This window comes from Nerophis ophidion, linkage group LG06, assembly GCF_033978795.1.
Source record: "Nerophis ophidion isolate RoL-2023_Sa linkage group LG06, RoL_Noph_v1.0, whole genome shotgun sequence".
Lineage (NCBI taxonomy): Eukaryota > Metazoa > Chordata > Actinopteri > Syngnathiformes > Syngnathidae > Nerophis > Nerophis ophidion.
The window spans coordinates 21,214,284-21,234,863 of NC_084616.1; the positions used below are offsets into that span (position 1 = coordinate 21,214,284).

At 37.2% G+C, this 20,580-nt stretch overlaps 1 protein-coding gene across 1 annotated transcript; it reads left to right on the forward strand.

Moving 5' to 3' along the window:
• Positions 1-3,079: 3,079 nt before the first annotated feature.
• snrpg (small nuclear ribonucleoprotein polypeptide G) lies at positions 3,080-14,705 on the forward strand. Its single transcript, XM_061902991.1, has 4 exons — positions 3,080-3,224; positions 8,718-8,740; positions 9,332-9,456; positions 14,548-14,705. Exons 1-4 carry the CDS (start codon positions 3,193-3,195, stop codon positions 14,596-14,598), a joined length of 231 nt encoding a protein of 76 aa, XP_061758975.1. The 5' UTR covers positions 3,080-3,192; the 3' UTR covers positions 14,599-14,705.
• The last annotated feature ends 5,875 nt before the right edge of the window (positions 14,706-20,580 follow it).

Below are 20,580 nucleotides of genomic sequence, written 5' to 3' on the forward strand. Positions count from 1 at the left end.
AGCGGTGGATTGCAGCGGCCTTTAGCAACCGAAACACAGCCTGTGTTTCTTTGTTGTGAAGCTTTAACACAGAGCGGTCAAACGAACATGTTTCGCTAATGTCAACCAGCAAGTTTTTGGATGGGAAAATTGTGATAATAAGTCGGCTCTTACCGGAGACTTCAGTGGCTTATGCGACTTTCTCCTGCAGCTCAAAAAGGCAGCTGTGATCTTGGCTCCTCCATTGGCTTCTCTGAGAGACACTGGCGTTCACCGCAGCCATCCGACTTTCAGGTATGACTTTACAATCTCACTAAAACACTAGTAAAACAATAAGCAGATATGGTATCTTCCAGAATTATCTTAGTAAATGTGTCTAATTAAATATGAAACGGTCCCACTGCCGTCGCTTTTTCTTCTTTTTTTTTTTTTTTTTTTGTGCTTCACTCTAACTTTCCTCATCCACGAATCTTTCATCCTCGCTCAAATTAATGGGGAAATTGTCGCTTTCTCGGTCCGAATAGCTCTTACTGCTGGAGGCTCACATTATAAACAATGTGAGGAGCCCTCACACCGGTGATGTCACGCGCACATCGTCTGCTATTTCCGGTAAAGGCAAGGCTTTTTTTTTTTTTTTTGACCAAATGCTTCGAACTTTATCATCACTGTTCTCTACTAAATCCTTTCAGCAAAAATATGGCAATATCGCGAAATGATCAAGTATGACACATAGAATGGACCTGCTAACAAACCAAAAGAGAATTTTTATTTTATTTTACATCACCGGAACTGGAAGTTGATGTAAACAATATCGTGGTTCGGCCTGTCGGAACAATTAATGTGTTGTGGTAGCCTATGTTTGTACATAAAAAAATAAGAATATATTATTCTATCATTTGGCCTTTCTGACGCAGAATAAAACGCCACTTTGTTATTGTTGTTGGGTTTTTTTAATAAAAGGTGGCCATGTCTAACCACTTCCGGTTCCGCAATATTATCTTTTTGTTCCGCTTTTTTTTTTGTCCAGTGAGTTTTATTTTTGTTGTATGGAATCTAAATGAAATCGTTTTTCATTTTCTTGTTATTGCCATTTTAAACGGAAAAAGAACGATATTAGTTTGTGTATTGGAAAATGAACTTGAGACGATTAGTGTATGGTTTGGTCATTTGATTTATTTTTTGTCAATGGATAGCAGAAACACCATAGCAACTGGTTTTAATTTAGTTTGAAAATGCAAAAAAAAAATAAAGAAACAACGTTCTTCTTTTTTATCGAAGATCAATAACTGTATTTAAAACTGGTGTGGTTTTAATTTTACATTTCATATAAGAAAAAAATAAATGCAGCTGAGAAGGCAAGAGAATGCCCTGCGACCCCGTAAGGCAGTGGTCCCCAACCTTTTTGTATCCGCGGACCGGTCAACGCTTAATAATTTGTCCCGCGGCCCAACGGGGGGAGGGGTCATGAAAAAGGGACGTTTTTGTCATGAAAAAGGGAGGTTTTTGTGGTTGGTGCACTAATTGTAAGTGTATATTGTGGTTTTTATGTTGAGTTAATAAAATAAAAAAAAAAATAAAAAAAATACTGCGGCCCGGTACCAATTGGGGACCACTGCCGTAAGGGACAAACGGTAGGAACTGGATGGATGGAAGGAAAATCCCCAGTTAACAGAAACAAAAAAAGAGACCAAAACGGATGTTTCATTTCCAGACACCGAATGCTTGTACTTTCAAAATAAAACATGGGATAATTACTATAATATCTCTGTGCCTGATTGAATCATTTTAAATTTAATTTAATACACAAAAAACTAAAATCGAAAAACATACTTTAATTTTTTCAGGGCCGAATATAGGTAATTACGCCTTAAAGAACGACTTGGTTTTCATTTTAGACTTGATCTAGCAACATTTTAGGTTAACGCTTTGCAAAAACATGTTTGTTTTTGTTTGTTTTTTTTTATCACCGGAACCGGACATTGATGCAAACAATGTCGCAGTTCCGCCTACCGGAACAAATAGTTATTTTATCTTGTGTTTGTATATATATATGAACTTAAGAATATATTATTGTATCATCATTTGGTCTTCCTGACGCAGAATACAACACCACATTGTTTATTTTATAAAGGTCGTTTAACCAAAATTACTTTTTGGTCAGTTTTTTTTTCGTCCAGTGAGTTTTATTTTTGTTGAATGAAATCTAAAATCTGAATGAAATCGTTTTTTAGACCTAGTTTTTTCTTTTTGGAAAATGAACTTGAGACGATCAGTGTATGGTTTTCTTTTCGTCAATTGATAGCAGAAACACCATAAAGACTTTTTTATTTATTTTTATTTTAAAATACAAAAACATACAGAACAGCGTTGTTCTTGTTTGTTGTGAAGGACCAATAAAAACATTTAAAACCGTTCTGATTTTCATTTTATATTTCATAAAATAAATAAATTAATCCCCAGTCAACAGAAACGAAAAAAACAGACCAAAACGGATGTTATTTAATTTGCAGGCACCGGAAGTTTGTATTTTTTTTCAAAGTAAAATACGGGATAATTACAATGGTACATGTTTGCCTGGGATTCGGTCTAAAATGTACTTGGAACATGAATTATTTTAAACATAGAAAATGAAGAAGAGCATTTACAGAAATTGACGTACATAACAAACAAAGACCAAACCGGATGTAGCAACTTTAAAGACAGGACCGCAGATTCGAAAAATACTGTATGATAGTGTTGTATCATGCGTGATCAAATACTTGTTTGGCTCCACTTTCGTGTGATATATGCGTAAAGATTTACTCGTTTGGCCGTGTCTAAAATCATTTCTGTGTAGGGCAACAAATACATTTTAGACAAGCACACGGGTACCAAAACATCCATGCTTTTACTTTAGTCTCAGAATTATCTTTATGCATTTTAAATATATACGAAAATAAACCAATCATTTAAATTTCCACTCATAAATATACAATTCAATGACCAATACTGACCTTTTTCCCCCATTTGGGTACGTCGGTTACTCCCGCGGCGTAGTGGCCAACTAAATCCGGGAGAGGGCGTCAACTCAACTGAACGTATTTTAATGACGTAGTGGTCTGACGAAGAAGAAGCTAGAAGCACTTCCGGTCGCTCCGCGTGCACGCGACGCTTTCTCCCTTCGGTGGTTCAGTGAGCCTCCTTGTTTAAAGGCGAACAAACAAATACACAAAGATGAGTAAAGCACACCCGCCTGAGCTAAAAAAGTAAGTTGTTTTTTTTTACTCCCAAAGCGACTTTCATTTCTACTTTTACTAAGGTTTGAATTGAGTAATAATAATGGCCGCGCGGCTAGCGCGCCGTTTTGTACTGAACAAGCTAGCAGTTAGCATATATCCACTTAACATCTGTAATGTGTTCATGTTAATATTCCTAATATATTAGTAGCATGTATTCCCTTAACATCTGTAATGTGTTCATGTTAATATTCCTAAAATATTAGTAGCATGTATTCCCTTAACATCTGTAATGTGCTCATGTTAATATTCCTAATATATTAGTAGCATATATTCCCTTAACATCTGTAATGTGTTCATGTTAATATTCCTAATATATTACAGCATATATTCCCTTAACATCTGTAATGTGATCATGTTAATATTACTATTATATTACAGCAGGGGGCACCAACCGTTTTAAAAACAAGAGCTACTTCTTGGGTGCTGATTAATGCGAAGGGCTACCAGTTTGATACACACTTAAATAAATTGCCAGAAATAGCCAATGTGCTCAATTTACCTTTAATAAATACATCTATATATATAAATGGGTATTTCTGTCTATCATTCCGTCGTGCATTTTTTTTCCTTTTACAGAATTTTTTTTGTGGAGAATAAATGTTAGAAAAACACATAATTGAACGGTTTAAAACAGGGGTCACCAATGCGGTGCCCGCGGGCACAAGGTAGCTCGTAAGAACCAGACGAGTAGCCCGCTGGCCTGTTCTAAAAATAGCTCAAATAGCAGCACTTACCAGTGAGCTGCCTCTAGTTGCTCGACATTTTTAATTCTGAGAGGCAAAACTAATAGAATTTGAAAATCCAAGAAAATATTTTAAAGACCTGATCTTCATTTGTTTGAATTAATTCATTTATTGTTTTACTTTAAATGATAAATGGGTTGTACTTGTATAGCGCTTTTCTTCCTTCAAGGTACTCAAAGCGCTTTGACACTATTTCCACATTTACCCATTCACACACACACACACACACACATTCACACACTGATGGAGGGAGCTGCCATGCAAGGCGCTAACCAGCACCCATAAGGAGCAAGGGTGAAGTGTCTCGCTCAGGGCACAAAGGACGTGACGAGGTTGGTACTAGATGGGGATTGAACCAGGGAACCTCGGGTTGCGTACGGCCACTCTTCCACTGTGCCACGACGCTTCTTATGACTTTCAGAAAGACAATTTTAGAGAAAAAATACGACCTTAAAAATGATTTTAGGATTTTTAAACACATACATTTTTACCTTTTAAATTCCTTCCTTTTCTTTCCTGACAATTTAAATCAGTGTTCAAGTAAAAAAAAATTATTGGAAACAATAATAAATACATTTTAATTTAATCCTTCATTTTAGCAGCTTCTGTTTTTTCGACAAAGAATATTTGTGAAATATTACTTCAACCGTATTATGATTAAAATAAAAAAGTATTCTGGCAAACCTAGAAAATCTGTAGAATCAAATTTAAATCTTATCTCAAAGTTTTTTGAATTTATTTTAAAAATTTTGTTCTGGAAAATCTAGAAGAAATAATGATTTGTCTTTGTTAGAAATATAGCTTGGTCCAATTTGTTATATATTCTAACAAAGTGCAGATTAAAATTCTAGAATTAATCAGGTAAAATTACTAATGATGTTCCATAAATTATTATTTACATTTTTTCAAAAAGATCCTAATTAGCTAGTTTTTCTCTTCTTTTTTTTGGTTGAATTTTGAATTTTAAAGAGTAAAAATTGAAGATAAACTTAAATTTTCATTTTTTTCTGTTTTCTCCTCTTTTAAACCGTTCAATTAAGTGTTTTTTTTCATCATTTATTCTCTACAAAAAAACCTTCCGTAAAAGGAAAAAAAATGTACGACGGAACGACTGACACAAATACCCTTTTTTTTTAATATATATATACATTTATTTATTGAAGGTAAATTGAGCAAATTGGCCATTTCTGGCAATCTATTTAAGTGTGTATCAAACTGGGGGCCCTTTGCATTAATCAGTACCCAAGAAGTAGCTCTTGGTTTCTAAAAGGTTGGTGACCCCTGGTTTAAAAGAGGAGAAAACACGAGAAAAAAAATAAAAATTGAAACACAGTTGATCTTCAATTTCGACTATTTAAAACCAAAAAGAAAAGAAGAGAAAAACTAGCCAATTAGAATCTTTTTGAAAAAATTAAAAAAAGAGTTTATGGAACATTAGTCATTTTTCCTGATTACGATTAATTTTTGAATTTTGATGACATGTTTTAAATAGGTTCAAATCCAATCTGCACTTTGTGAAAATATATAACAAATTGGACCAAGCTATATTTCTAACAATGACAAATCATTATTTCTTCTAGATTTTCCAGAACAAAAATTTTAAAAGAAATTCAAAAGACTTTGAAATAAGATTTAAATTTGATTCTACAGATTTTCTAGATTTGCCAGAATAATTTTTTTGAATTTTTATCATAAGTTTGAAGAAATATTTCACAAATATTATTCGTCGAAAAAAACAGAAGCTAAAATGAAGAATTAAATTGAAATGTATTATTCTTTACAATAAAAAAAATACAATACTTGAATATTGATTTAAATTGTCAGGAAAGAAGAGGAAGGAATTTAAAAGGTATATGTGTTTAAAAATCCTAAAATCATTTTTAAGGTTGTATTTTGTCTCTAAAATTGTCTTTCTGAAAGTTATAAGAAGCAAAGTAAAAAAATTTAATGAATTTATTTAAACAAGTGAAGACCAAGTCTTTAAAATATTTTCTTGGATTTTTAAATTCTATTTGAGTTTTGCCTCTCTTAGAATTAAAAATGTCGAGCAAAGCGAGACCACCTTGCTAGTAAATAAATAAAATTGAAAAAATAGAGGCAGCTCACTGGTAAGTGCTGCTATTTGAGCTATTTTTAGAACAGGCCAGGATGCGACTCATCTGGTCCTTACGGGCTACCTGGTGCCCGTGAGCACCGCTTTGGTGACCCCTGTATTACAGCATATATTCCCTTAACATCTGTAATGTGTTAATGTTAATATTCCCAATATATTGCAGCGTAAATGCCCTTAGCATTTGTAAACTGATCATATGAATTATTTAGTAAATAAACACTACATTACAGCATAAACATTCACTTAACATCTGTAATGTGTTCATAGTGATATTTCTAACAGTATTTTTCAGTATAAACATTCACATTCACTGGGACGGCGTGGCGCAGTGGAACAGTGGAACAGTGGCCGTGCGCAACCCGAGGGTCCCTGGTTCAAATCCCACTTAGTACCAACCTCGTCACGTCCGTTGTGTCCTGAGCAAGACACTTCACCCCCTTTCTCCTGATGGGTGCTGGTTGGCGCCTTGCATGGCAGCTCCCTCCATCAGTGTTTGAATGTGTGTGTGAATGGGTAAATGTGGAAGTAGTGTCAAAGCGCTTTGAGTACCTTGAAGGTAGAAAAGCGCTATACAAGTACAACCCATTTATCATTTACTTAGCACCTGTAATGTGTTCATATTGATATTTCTAACAATATATTTTGCGGCATAAACATTTACTTAACACCTGTCATATTGATATTTCCAGCAATATTTTACAGCATAAATATTCACTTGGCACCTGTAATGTGTTCATATTGATGTTTCTGACAATATATTACCGCTTAAACATTCACTTAGCATCTATGTTTATATTTCTAACAATATTTTACAGTATATGCATTCCCATATTTGTAATATGATCATATTAGTATTCCCTAATATATTACAGCATATACATTCACTTAGCATCTGTAATGTGATCATAATAATAATAACAATATCCCCAATATAATACAGCATATATTCTTTTAGCATCTCTAATGTGATCGTATTAATATTCCTAATATATTACAGCAGGGGTCTCAAACTCAATTTACCTGGGGGCTACTGGATGCAGATACTGGGTGAGGCTGGTCCGCAAGAAAAGATTTCTTTAAAAAAAATCTAACATGCACTTTTTAATGAATTCGCCTTCTTTGAATGGCTTTCCCGCCCTTGCAACATACTTGCTAACTCTTGCGATCTTTCCGGGAAACACCCGAATATCAGTGCCCCTCCCAACAATTTCCCGGAGCAATCATTTTACCGGTTTTCACCCGGACAACAATATTGAGGGAGTGCCGTGATGGCACTGCCTTTAGCGTCCTTTACAACCTGCCGTCTAGTCCACTTTTCCACCATACAAACAGTGTGCCAGCCCAGTCACCTATTGTATGAGGCTTCTGCACACCCACGGATGTGACTGCAAGACATACTTGATCAACAGCCATACAGGTCACACTGAGGATGGCCGTATAAACAACTTTATCACTGTTACAAATATGCGACACACTGTGAACCCACACCAAACAAGACTGACAAACACATTTTGGTAGAACATCCGCACCGTAACACAACAGAACATATACCCAGAATCCAATGCAGCCCTAACTCTTCCGGGCTACAATAGGGGACAGGGTTGGCGGCAATGGTGTATATTGAAGCCCGGAAGAGTTAGTGCTGCAACGGGTTCAGGGCATTGGTTCTGCTGTGTTTATGTTGCGTTATGGTTCAGATGTTCTACAGAAATGTTTGTCATTTTTGTTTGGTGTGGGTTCACAGTGTGGCACATATTTGTAACAGTGTTAAAGTTTTTTATACAGCCACTTTCAGTGTGACATGTGTGGCTGTTGATCAACTATGTCTTGCAGTCGCTTACTTCGACCATCGACGCCATATACAACATGTGGTTGGGCTGGCACGCTGTTTGTACATGTTGTAGAGGACGGTAAAGGCAGTGCCCCCTCGGGGGAATGATTACCCCTGGAGGGGCTCTGAAAATTGTCAGTCTCCCAGAAAAATCAAGGATAAACAAGTATCACGCTGTAAAGCACCATTCATATAATACTCGCGGGCCACACCAACATTGAATTTTCACATCAAGGTGCGGGCCGCAAAATAAGGCCGCGTGTTTGAGACCTCTGTATTACAGCATATAATGTTCCTAATATATTACAGCATATATATCCACTTAACATCTATAATGTGATCATATTTCCAACAATATATTACAGCATATACATTCACTTAGCATCTGTAATGTGATCATGTTATATTACAGCATATATTCCCTTAGCATCTGTAATGTGACCGTATTAATATTTCTAACAATATCCATCCATCCATCCATCCATTTTCTACCGCTTATTCCCTTTCGGGGTTGCGGGGGGCGCTGGCGCCTATCTCAGCTACAATCGGGCGGAAGGCGGGGTACACCCTGGACAAGTCGCCACCTCATCGCAGGGCCAACACAGATAGACAGACAACATTCACACTCACATTCACACACTAGGGCCAATTTAGTGTTGCCAATCAACCTATCCCCAGGTGCATGTCTAACAATATATTACAGCATATACATTCACTTGGCATCTGTAATGTGATCCTAATCATATGCCCACTAATATGTCACTTGTTTACAGGTTCATGGACAAGAAGCTTTCACGTAAGTACACCACCACTGGAAGACCGTAATAATTGTGGAGAAATATGTGTATGCAATACGAAAGGGTGACCACCAATCATGGTTTTTCGTTGGGCCATTAAATGATGGATATTAGTGCAGCTCCAACAAAATATAAATGGAAATAGGTGTTTGTTAAATAAATATGAACATATTTGTGCAAGCTATTTTCCTTTAAATTGATTTGCTAATATTATTTGTTGTTTTAGTTATTTGTACAGTAAAACTTGGGGAGGGAGCTATTATTTTTTCAAAGGTGTATATATATATATTTTTTATTTTATTACAAAATAAATATTTATATCAGTATTTAATTTCAGCCTCATGTCTTTGCTTTCAGTTAAAATTAAAGTATGGATTTTCACTTTAGCGGTCACAGTGTCCTGTTTTTTTGGTGATCAGAATATGATCACCCTGAATAAGTCACAATTCCTTATAAATATGGACACGTTACATGGTATTAAATATTAAAAATGCCCGTCTGTGTTCCGTAAGGAGGATCAGAATGAATTTGGAAAAAGTATTGAGTGGTTTCGCCTTCAAATGTTAAATAACGACATGTGTGGTGTTTAGTAAAGTTGAACGGAGGCAGGCACGTGCAAGGCATCCTGCGAGGATTCGACCCGTTTATGAACCTGGTGATGGATGACTGTCTGGAAATGGGACCAATCGGACAGCAGCATACCATCGGCATGGTGGTCAGTATCTCTTTCACTAGGAAGTCATTCATTAGAAAACACAAGATCGTATTTGTTGTGTTCTTTTCTGCAATTTAACTCTCTCGCCACCTCAATGTCTAGTAACCGTTAATAAAGCGCCAAATAAATACAATCCAATATTATAATTCTTAACCAAACTGTTTTGTTTTCTCCAATTCGGCATCAACGTTCATGCAAAGAAGTGCTGTTAATTTTGAATTGTATTGACAAAGGTAGCGATTTAGGTGTGTCCACACACTAAGTACAGTCAGCCCTTGTTAATCGCTTTTAATTGGTTAATTTTTCAGAAGTAGAAATCATTAATAACAAATTAAATATTTTCATGGCTTGAAAAAAAGACCTGTTTTCTACCTTCCAAATATCTTAGTTTTCCTTTATGAGAGCCCTTTAGTCATGAAATAACAATCATTAATCAAATATACTTGGAGAGGGGTACCGTTCACATTTGAATCTATAACAGTACCAATTTTCAGTACTTTTGTCCAAAAAATGCTAGTTTTTGATTTAAAAAAAGTTTTATTTGTGCAAAATAAAAATAAAATTAGCTGATTATAATTGGTGTCCAGTTATTATTGTGTTTTACTATCAAATTTCTTAAGTTTCATTTGCATATATGACACTAAGTTGCAATAGTCCATGTCGTTAGTTTGTTTGTTTTTTTGTGTTGTCGTTTTGCCCTATAAAATGTTAATACTCTATGTATCATACTTATTACGCATCAGCTGTTTGACTGAAATTAGCATATTACCGTATTTTCCGCACTATAAGGCGCACCGGGTTATAAGGCGCACCTTCAATGAGTGGCCTATTTTAATATTTTGTTTATATATAAGGCACCGCATTATAAGGCGCATAGAATATATGCTACAGTAGAGGCTGGGGTTACGTTATGCATCCATTAGATGGAGCTGCAGTAAAGGGAATGTCAACAAAACAGTCAGATAGGTCAGTCAAACTTTATTAATAGATTACAAACCAGCGTACTGACAACTCCGTTCACTCCCAAAATGAATAAACAGCTGTTTTATTATTTACCCCGATTCAATAAAGACGTAAAAAACTGTCTGATATTGTTACGGTAAATCAGACGTTAGTGCAATCACAATATAGTAACACTCGAAATAGTGCAAAGCAATAATATATCAATAACTCAATGTTGCTCAAACGATAATGTCACACAACACCACACACAAAATAAATATGTAAAGCTCATTTTATTAAGTTATTCCTCATCCACAAATCCCTCAAATTCTTCTTCTTCAGGGTTTGAATCAAAACAGTTGGGCGAATACGGCATCCAAAATGCCCGTCTCGTCGAAGTCGTCATTAAACGAGTCAATGTCGCTGCTGTTAATGTTAAATTCTTTCGCTGCTGCTCAGTTCCCGTCTTCTACTGTGTGACTGATCGCCTTGAGAGAAAACTCGGCACGCCTCCCGCAGTCATATATTCCATCATGCATTGCGCACTTCTTCTTCTACGAGGGAAAATAAGGTAGGCTGCTGCTTACCGTAGAAGAAAAAGCACACTTCTTCTTCTACAGGGGAAAATAAGGGAGACGACCGTACTTGCGAGACCTTGTGGCATGTTTAATTCGGACACTGTGAAGAAGAACAGGGTATTTGCGGATCCTTAAAAAGTCTTAAATTCATGTGTCTAAAATTAAGGCCTTAAAAAATATTAAATTTATTAGAAATTCCTAAGATGGTCTTAAATTCAGTACTCAATGGTCTTAAATTGACGGGCCAATTTATTTTTTTTTTTTCTGGGGCACGTCTTTGAGTAAAAGTTACGGTATGTCTTTGAGTAAAAGTGAATGATTTCAGTGTCATTTGCGCGCATAGTCTCGTTGCGCGCAGACTCCTTCCTTTCTGCCTCTTTCAGTCAGCATGCGGAAATGCAAGTTTTGCGAGCCTTGGCTGGAGGACAGCCGGTTTAAAAACTGGCTTAAGCCTGTTGCCAATCCCGAGGAGGCCAGGTGCATACTTTGTAAGAGGGATTTCAAACTTGGCACCATGGGAATTAGAGCAGTCAAATCGCACATGCAGTATGGTAAGCATAAAATCGCGGCAGAGAGCCAAAAACAAACACTGGGCATCTCTCAGTTCTGCGTGGGGCCAGCGCCCCCCAGCTAGCAACAACTGCCGCTAGCAGCACTGACCTGACACTAATCTTCAGCGGAACAGCAACATTAAAATCTGAGGTGTTATGGCTCTTACACACTGTGGTGAAACATCAATCCTACACCTCAAATGACGGGATTGGCGATCTTTTTCGTGTGATGTTTCCTGATTGTCAGGTTGCTAATACATTTTCCTGTGGAAAGGATAAAACAGCATATATTACGAGACACGGATTAGCACCTGACATCCAAAACCTGTCTTCGACCGAGTCAACGGGTCTCGGTATGTGTTAATGAAATGTAATTTATTTTTACCCTCACCTCAGTTATTATGTTTTTACTGGTGTTGGTTTGTTTGTTTTGGATGTCAAAGTTTTTGGATCTCTCGAGATTTTTGATAAGCTGTTTGGCAGCGTGGTGCTTATCAGTTTGTTTATTAATAAACATACAAAAAGTAAACTTGACTGATTGTCATTGAGGTTGTAGTACAGTGGGATCCCCAACCATCGCTTATATTTATAGATTATTATTTTTTTTGGTCTTAAATTTCATTCAAGGTGGCATTAAAAAGGTCTTAAAAAGTCTTAAATTTGACTTGCTGAAACCTGCAGATACCCTGAAGAAGGATTCGTGGATGAGGAATAACTTAAAGTGAGCTTTACGTGTTTATTTTGTGTGTTGTGTGAATATTAACGATTGAGCAACGTTGAGTTATTGATATATTATTGCTTTGCACTATTTCAAGATGTCGTTAATGGAGTCAGTGTCGCTGCTATTGTCTAGCAGTTCAGTGACAAATGGAAATGAAACGGCACGGCCTGGCGCAGTCATATATCCCAGCATGCACTGTGCGCTTCTCCTACGGGGGAAAATGAAATCGGCGGCTGCTTACCGTAGTTGTGAGACCTGCTGTGGCTCAATATTGGTCCATATATGAGGCTTCCCGGATTATAAGACGCACTGTCAGCTTTTGAGAAAATTTTAAGTTTTTAGGTGCGCCTTATATTGCGGAAAATACGGTAGTTGTAGTTCCCATTAACACATTTGGAGGAGTGTTGAAATCGACATGTAATATCGCTGATGCTAATCAATAGCAAAGCCAATGTATATTAGCATCGAGTAAGTGCATTTTTTGGAAAAAGTGGAGCACTACTTTTTGAGTCACTTGCTGTGTTGGTATGTAACATTGCAACGTTACCTAGAAATAGTTTGGCTGAGTTCGCTCTCAGTGCTGCTGGAGTGGTAGCCAAGTGCCTGTGAGTCAGCTACCGGTACTGTAACATGGCACCGTTGGATTTAACATGAATCTCTATCCGGTATGATTGCTAGGATACGATGAGTGCCAAAACAAGAACCAAATTCGGTACTCATCCCTAAAGTTTAGTAAAGCTTCCTGAGACTGAGCTAATCAGTGTCTTCCATACTGAACAGCATGCTCTGGTTGCTTTGGACTCCCCTATTGACCTATATACTGTAGTAATGATATTTTGTATTTATTTAGACACATTTATGCTTTGAAAGGCTTAAGTTAGGCCCAAAAAAATTTGGAATATGCTTTTAGGAAATTACTAAAATATCCCAAAAAAATGTGGAACGTGGCAAGGGCAAATTTTATTACATGAATCTTTGCAAACTGATGTTTATTTTATGATTCATAGGGATATTTCATGTATTTTAAATCTTTCTATTGCTACTCATTAAAGTGACGGCGGTGTCCAAGTGAGGAACAAAGTTATGCAGTTGTACTTTTTTTATTTTACATACCCAACTCAGCTGCATTCAGCTAGAGATAGTCCCTGCATGTATAAAGTAGGTCTGCTCTCCGTTAGATATATACATTTTTATTTTGTCATTCATCGAGACATGGGACAAAGTACACTAAAATGATGTATCGTACTATAAAGGAAATACAAGCATTACAAATGTATTAAGAGCTACTATTTAAATAAAAAGGGAAAAAAACTGTGAAAATGCAAAAAAAGACAGCAAATAATCAGAATTTAATTAAATGGGTTGTACTTGTATAGCGCTTTTCTACCTTCAAGGTACTCAAAGCGCTTTGACATTACTTCCACATTTACCCATTCACACACACATTCACACACTGATGGAGGGAGCTGCCATGCAAGGCGCCAACCAGCACCCATCAGGAGCAAGGGTGAAGTGTCTTGCTCAGGACACAACGGACGTGACGAGGTTGGTACTAGGTGGGATTTGAACCAGGGACCCTCGGGTTGCGCACGGCCACTCTTCCACTGCGCCACGCCGTCCCTAGGAAAAGCAGATTTTTTTTAAATTAATAATTATTAATATGCTTTGTCACTTCTAACACTAAGTTGTCTTTAAATATGCACATTTATATTTGTCTGTATTACATAACTAAATAAAACATTTTGAATTAAAAAATAGCTATGTACTTCGACTTTTTACTGAAAAGTATGCGGGGGCCATTGTGATATTTTTATATTTAAAAAAAATAGATACTGTACATATTTAAAGACATCTTTTTTTCTTTGCTCTTTTTTTTCCGTACATTTTAACTGTTATTTTTCCCTATGTAAGAATAGAATAATTTTATTGCGTAATTGCAGAACCTACAAGTATGTCAAAAATTCTGCCTGTACAAAAATATTGACGTTCAGTTACACATTTAACAGTGTTGATTGTGGTTGGGTTAGTTTTTCAAATTCATAAATTAGTATTATTTTTTCTAATTGACTAAACTTAATTTATGTTTTAAGTAAAATGTATTTTTATTTTCAGAGTTTCTAGTATTTTAGAGGGTGTCCAAACTTTTCCTCATACTAAAATGTATGACTCCCCAAACTAAAGTATCGCTATTTTGATTTGAAAATAGATATTACAGCATAAAGACCTTGTATCGGGGGAAATACTGTTTGGAAAAGGCGAGTGTCAGAAGAGTAAATATGTTTTTGTTTTCATGTTGTAGGTCATCAGAGGTAACAGCATCATCATGTTGGAAGCCTTGGAGAGAGTGTGACAGAGACGTGTTGTCTGTCCATTTTTTTTTTTTTTTAGTTAGCAAAAGGATTGTTTTTGTGTAAAATGTTGACTTTGTGAATAAAACATTTTCCTTTGTACTTTGAACTTAGATTTAACATGCGTCATTTCTTCACACAGGCACAAACTTAAGCGTTTTAGAGTAATTCTATTTTGGGGTGCTTTTTAAGTCCTTTCCTGAGTACATTTTTACAGCAAAATTGGACCCAATGTCTACATAGGGATGTAACTACAATAATAACCACAATAACAACTTATGAAGTTAAATTAAAATATCGAAAAACCCTCATTGATGACCACACTGAGAAAATGATGGACCTACTAGCATTAGCTTGCAAGCTAGCTTATATGCTAACATGCAAACAACCTATTGAAAATGTACATTAATCTAAATGTGTGTAAACACATTACTGTCCAAACAGCTCAGATAAAGTATTCAAATTCTATATTAAGAATCTGCTGCCAAGAACAAAGTGATCAAGTTTTGAAGTTGAAACACGGTGTTTTTTGTTTTGTTTTTTTAATTCTATAAATTTTGACATTCATAAACAGTTCAAAAATAATAATCAAAGTACAAAACAGCGCCAGGGGGTTGTAAATTCAAAGTAACTAAAATAGACTGCTATATATATATATATACACATATACTGATATATACTGTATATATGTGTGTGTATATATGTATATATACTGTATGTGTGTGTGTGTATATATATATATATATAAACTATATGTATGTGTATATATATATGTATGTATATATATATAAACTATATGTATGTGTATATATATATATATATATGTATATATATATATATGTATATATATATATATATATAAACTATATGTGTGTATATATATACTGTATGTATGTATATATATATAAAAATATTCGATGTATATATATATTTATATATATATGTTTGTATATAACAAAGTGCAACTCAATTTCAGTAAACAACTTAAGTTTGGAACACAGCATCATCGTTTTTACAGCTTTTTGGTTGTTACAGGTAGAGGGTGTTTTAACGTAGCGCCGTAATTCTTTTTTAAGAACACAAAAACAGGTTGGGTATTGAGAAACTTACATTTATGAATATAAAACTTGGCCAATAGTACAAAACCCTGTTTCCATATGAGTTGGGAAATTGTGTTAGATGTAAATATAAACGGAATACAATGATTTGCAAATAATTTTCAACCCATATTCAGATGAATATGCTTCAAAGACAACATATTTGGTATTCAAACTGATTTTTTTTTTTGCAAATAAACATTAGCTTTAGAATTAGATGCCAGCAACACGTGACAAAGAAGTTGGGAAAGGTGGCAATAAATACTGATATGGAGGAATTCTCATTAAACACTTATTTGGAACATCCCACACGTGTGCAGGCTAATTGGGAGCAGGTGGGTGCCATGATTGGTTATAAAAGCAGCTTACATGAAATGCTAAGTAATTCACAAGAAAGGATAAGGCGAAGTACACCCTTTTGTCCACAACTGCGTGAGCAAATAGTTAAACAGTTTAAGAACGTTTCTCAATTGCAAGAAATTTAGGGATTTCAACATCCCCGGTCCATGATATCAAAAGGTTCAGAGAATCTGGAGAAATCACTCCACGTAAGCGGCATGGCCGGAAACCAACATTGAATGACCGTGACATCAATCTCTAAAGGATATCACAACATGGGCTCAGGAACACTTCAGAAAACCACTGTCACTGAATACAGTTTGTCGCAATATCTGTAAGTGCAAATTAAAGCTCTACTATGCAAAGCGAAAGCCATTTATCAACAACATCCAGAAACGCCGCCAGCTTCTCTGGGCCCAAGATCATCTAAGATGGACTGATGCAAAGCGGAAAAGTGTTCTGTGGTCTGACGAGTACACATTTAAAATTGTTTTTGGAAATATTTGACATCGTGTCATCCGGACCAAAGGGGAAGCGAACCATCCAGACTGTTATCGACGCAAAGTTCAAAAGCCAGCATCTGTAATGGTATGGGGGTGCATTAGTGCCAAAGGCATGGGTAACTTACACATCTGTGAAGGCACCATTAATGCTGAAAGGTACATACAGGTTTTGGAACAACATATGCTGCCATCAAAGCGCCGTCTTTTTCATGGACGCCCCTGCCTAATTCAGCAAGATAATGCCAAGCCACATTCAGCATGTGTTACAACAGCGTGGCTTCGTAAAAAAAGAGTGCGGATACTTTCCTGGCCCGCCTGCAGTCCAGACCTGTCTCCCGTCAAAAATGTGTGGCGCATTATGAAGCGTAAAATATAACAGCAGAGACCCCGGACTGTTAAACGACTGAAGCTCTACATAATTCAAGAATGGGAAAGAATTCCACTTTCAAAGCTTCAACAATTTGTTTCCTCAGTTCCCCAACGTTTGAGTGTTGTTAAAAGAAAAGGTGATGTAACAGTGGTGAACATGCCCTTTCCCAATTACTTTAGCACGTGTTGCAGCCATGAAATTCTAAGTTAATTATTATTTGCAAAAAAAAAAAAGTTTGAGTTTAAACATCAAATATGTTGTCTTTGTAGTGCATTTAATTGAATATGGGTTGAGAAGGATTTGCAAATCATTGTATTCCGTTTATATTTACATCTAACACAAATTCCCAACTCATATGGAAACGGGGTTTGCATAATGAGGTTGCAAAGGTAAAATTATTTTTAACACTTTTTTTTTTCAAACAATGTAAATCCAAATAGCACATCTTTAAAACAAAGCACAACTTTGTCGTTAATATGGTCCAGGATCAAGTGACAGATTCCCTGCTATAGTGATCGAGTGCTTTCACAAGTCCAATACAATTGGTAAACAGTCTCCGGATGCAGGTAACATTAATGTCCTCCTTGTATTTAACGATCACAGTCTTTACAGGGTAATAACGATGAATGATTTTCAAAGATATCTCTGACTTTGTTGGTAAGTAAATACATGTTAGGTAGGTACCACGTGTTGACCCAGCAGATGTCATTCACAATTTTCAGTTTTCAAATACATCAAAGATGCTATTATAATCCATTTGTAATGGATAAAACTTTGGCCTTGACAAGAGGTCTTCAGGTGGTCCCCAACGTTCACCGAGTGTTTCGACCCTTAACCACAACACTCTCCGGTTGGTGGGTCAGCAGTAATTGGCCAGATCACTGCCCCTCTCATCCAGGCTTCCAGGTTCTCTCTGCCGCTTTTCCCAGCCTACGAACGGATGTTTTCCTCAAGTGACTTCTCAATCTGACCTTTGTCATCAGATTCCACACAGATTGAGCAGGGAATCCTCGATATCCAACTCCCACTGTCATCAGTCATGCTGTCCACCCCTTGTCCCGGCAGTCCTGGACAACTTGTTGGTACTCTCTGCTGCTTCCTCACATCCCTCCTCCCACGGGACAGTAAGTTCCACCAGGATGATTTGTTTTCCCTCTGGAGACCACATAACTATGTCTGGTCTCAGAGTGGTGGACAGTACTGCCTCTGGGAAGAGGAGCCTCCTCCCCAGGTCAACCTTTATCTCCCACCCCTGGGCCAAACTGCAGGAGGTTTCGCTTGGCTTGTCCTTGGACGACTCGTCTATGACCCTCTTTCACGAAGGTGATGGTGCTCAGCAGTGGCTTAGTTTTGGGCTGGGTGTTTCTTTCTCCTCTCTTGCTCCAAGATGTCTGCGAGCATTGCCAACACCTTGTCATGGCGCCACCTGTATGAATGGGTCAATGCTGTTTTGCACCCCGAAAGAACGTGCGCCATAGTTCCTTTACCGCCACACAACCTGCACAGCGGGTTCTCCCTCATTCCCCACCTATGCAAGTTGACTGGGGTCAGTAGGGTGTCGTATACCGCCCGGAGCAGAAACGAGATACGAAACGGCTCCAGCCTCCACAATTCACTCCACGTCACTTTCCTCTTGGGAAGGTTCCAACTTGTCCAGGTACCTTGGGGTGCGAGCTCGACGGCTTTAGCTCTTCTTCATTGTTCCTCAAGGTTTCAAACTTCATCCTGGATCATGGTCCTCATTTCCTTGGGAGTGGACTTGGACCACTGCTGGAAATGTGATGTTCCTAGACCCTGTCTTCCAGTGCAGGGGATTCCGATGGTATCGTTGGTCCTGAGAGATGAATCTGCCTGGATAACAGCAGTGCTGGAAGCCCACTTCCTGCCAGATCTTGTTCGTATTCCAGCTTCCCTGATCAGTCAATTCTTGGGAGTCCCTATACGTCAAGTAAAGTCTGCATTTTGCGACTTTTAACTCCTCCAGAACTGAAGACAGGGGGAGCTGGAGCTGACCCGACCTTACAGTTGTGATCAAAATTATTCAACCCCCACACAATTTTGGTGTTTTAGCAAGTTGGACATTTATTTATTTTGTTTATAGTCATATCAAACAAAGATGTGTCAAATAGACAAATGCAACTTAAATTGTAACACTGTATTTTACAAAATACCAAAAAAGGACATTTTTCTTAATATCTCATTGACAAAATGATTCAACCCCCTAGTTACATGCATCTTTAGTACTTAGTAGAACACCCTTTGGCAGTAATTACATCCTTCAAACGTGATACATAACTGGACACAAGCTTCTTGCAACCATCTACATGTATTTTAGCCCATTCCTCTTGGGCAGTTCATTCATATTCTTGGGCTTGCGTGCTGCAACTGCCTTCTTCAAGTCCCACCACAGGTTTTCTATAGGATTTAGGTCTGGCGACTGTGAAGGCCACTCCGGAGTCTTCCAGCCCTTCTTCTGCAACCACTCTGATGTTGATTTGGAGGTATGCTTGTGATCGTTGTCCTGTTGGAAGGTCCAACGTCTCCCAAGCCTCAGCTTCGTCTCTGACTTCATGACATTTGCAGCTAATATATCCTGGTAGGAAATAGAATTCATAATGCCTTGAACGCGCTGGAGATTCCTGGCACCTGAGGCTGAGAAACAGCCCCAGAGCATGATTGACCCCCCACCATGCTTAACAGTAGGCAAGGTGTTGTTTCATCGGCCCAAAGAGTTCCAGTTTTGTCTTATCACTCCATAGAACAGTTTCCCAAAACCTTTGGGGTTTGTCCAGTTGTTTTTTGGCATACTGGAGTCTATTTTCTTGTGCCTGGTAGTCAGAAGTGGGGTGCGCCTGGGAGTTCTGGCATGGAGGCCTTCATCTCGTAGTGCGCGCCTTATTGTCTGGGACGAAACCTGCGTTCCCCCCTCTGCAATGTCCTGTTGTAGTTCCTCAGCTGTTACCCGGGGGTTTTTCACCACTGTATGCACACAGCATCCTCTTTCTACCACATCCAGGTAATGTTTCCACTGTGCCTTTTAGCTTTAAACTTGCGAATTATGCTCCCAACTGTGTCTCTTGGAATGTGTAATGCCTGCTATTTTCTTACATCCATATCCTTTTATTATGAAGAGAAATTACCTCCTCTCTTGACTTCTTTGAACACTCCCTGGACTTCACCATGTTGCAAATACACCATTGACCATCTACAAGAAGCTGAGCGTCACAGTCTTTTTCAAGTTTAATTGTTGCTCGTTATGGTTCTAATCACATCTACAGATGTTTTAAAAACCTGTTTGAAAATACCTTATTCAAATTCTGTTCTTAAGAGTTATGATCTTCAAGGGGTTGAATAATTTTGTCAATGAGATATTAAGAAAAATGTCCTTTTTTGGTATTTTGCAAAATACAGTCTTACAATTGAAGTTGGATTTGTCTATTTGACACATCTTTATTTGACATGACTATAAACAAAATACTGAATAAATGTCCAACTTGCTAAAACACCAAAATTGTGTGGGGGTTGAATAATTTTGATCACATCTGTATATATAGATTTATTTATTAAAGGTAAATTGAGCAAATTGGCTATTTCTGGCAATTTATTTAAGTGCGTATCAAACTGGTAGCCCTTCGCTTTAATCAGTACCCAAGAAGTAGCTCCTGGTTTCAAAAA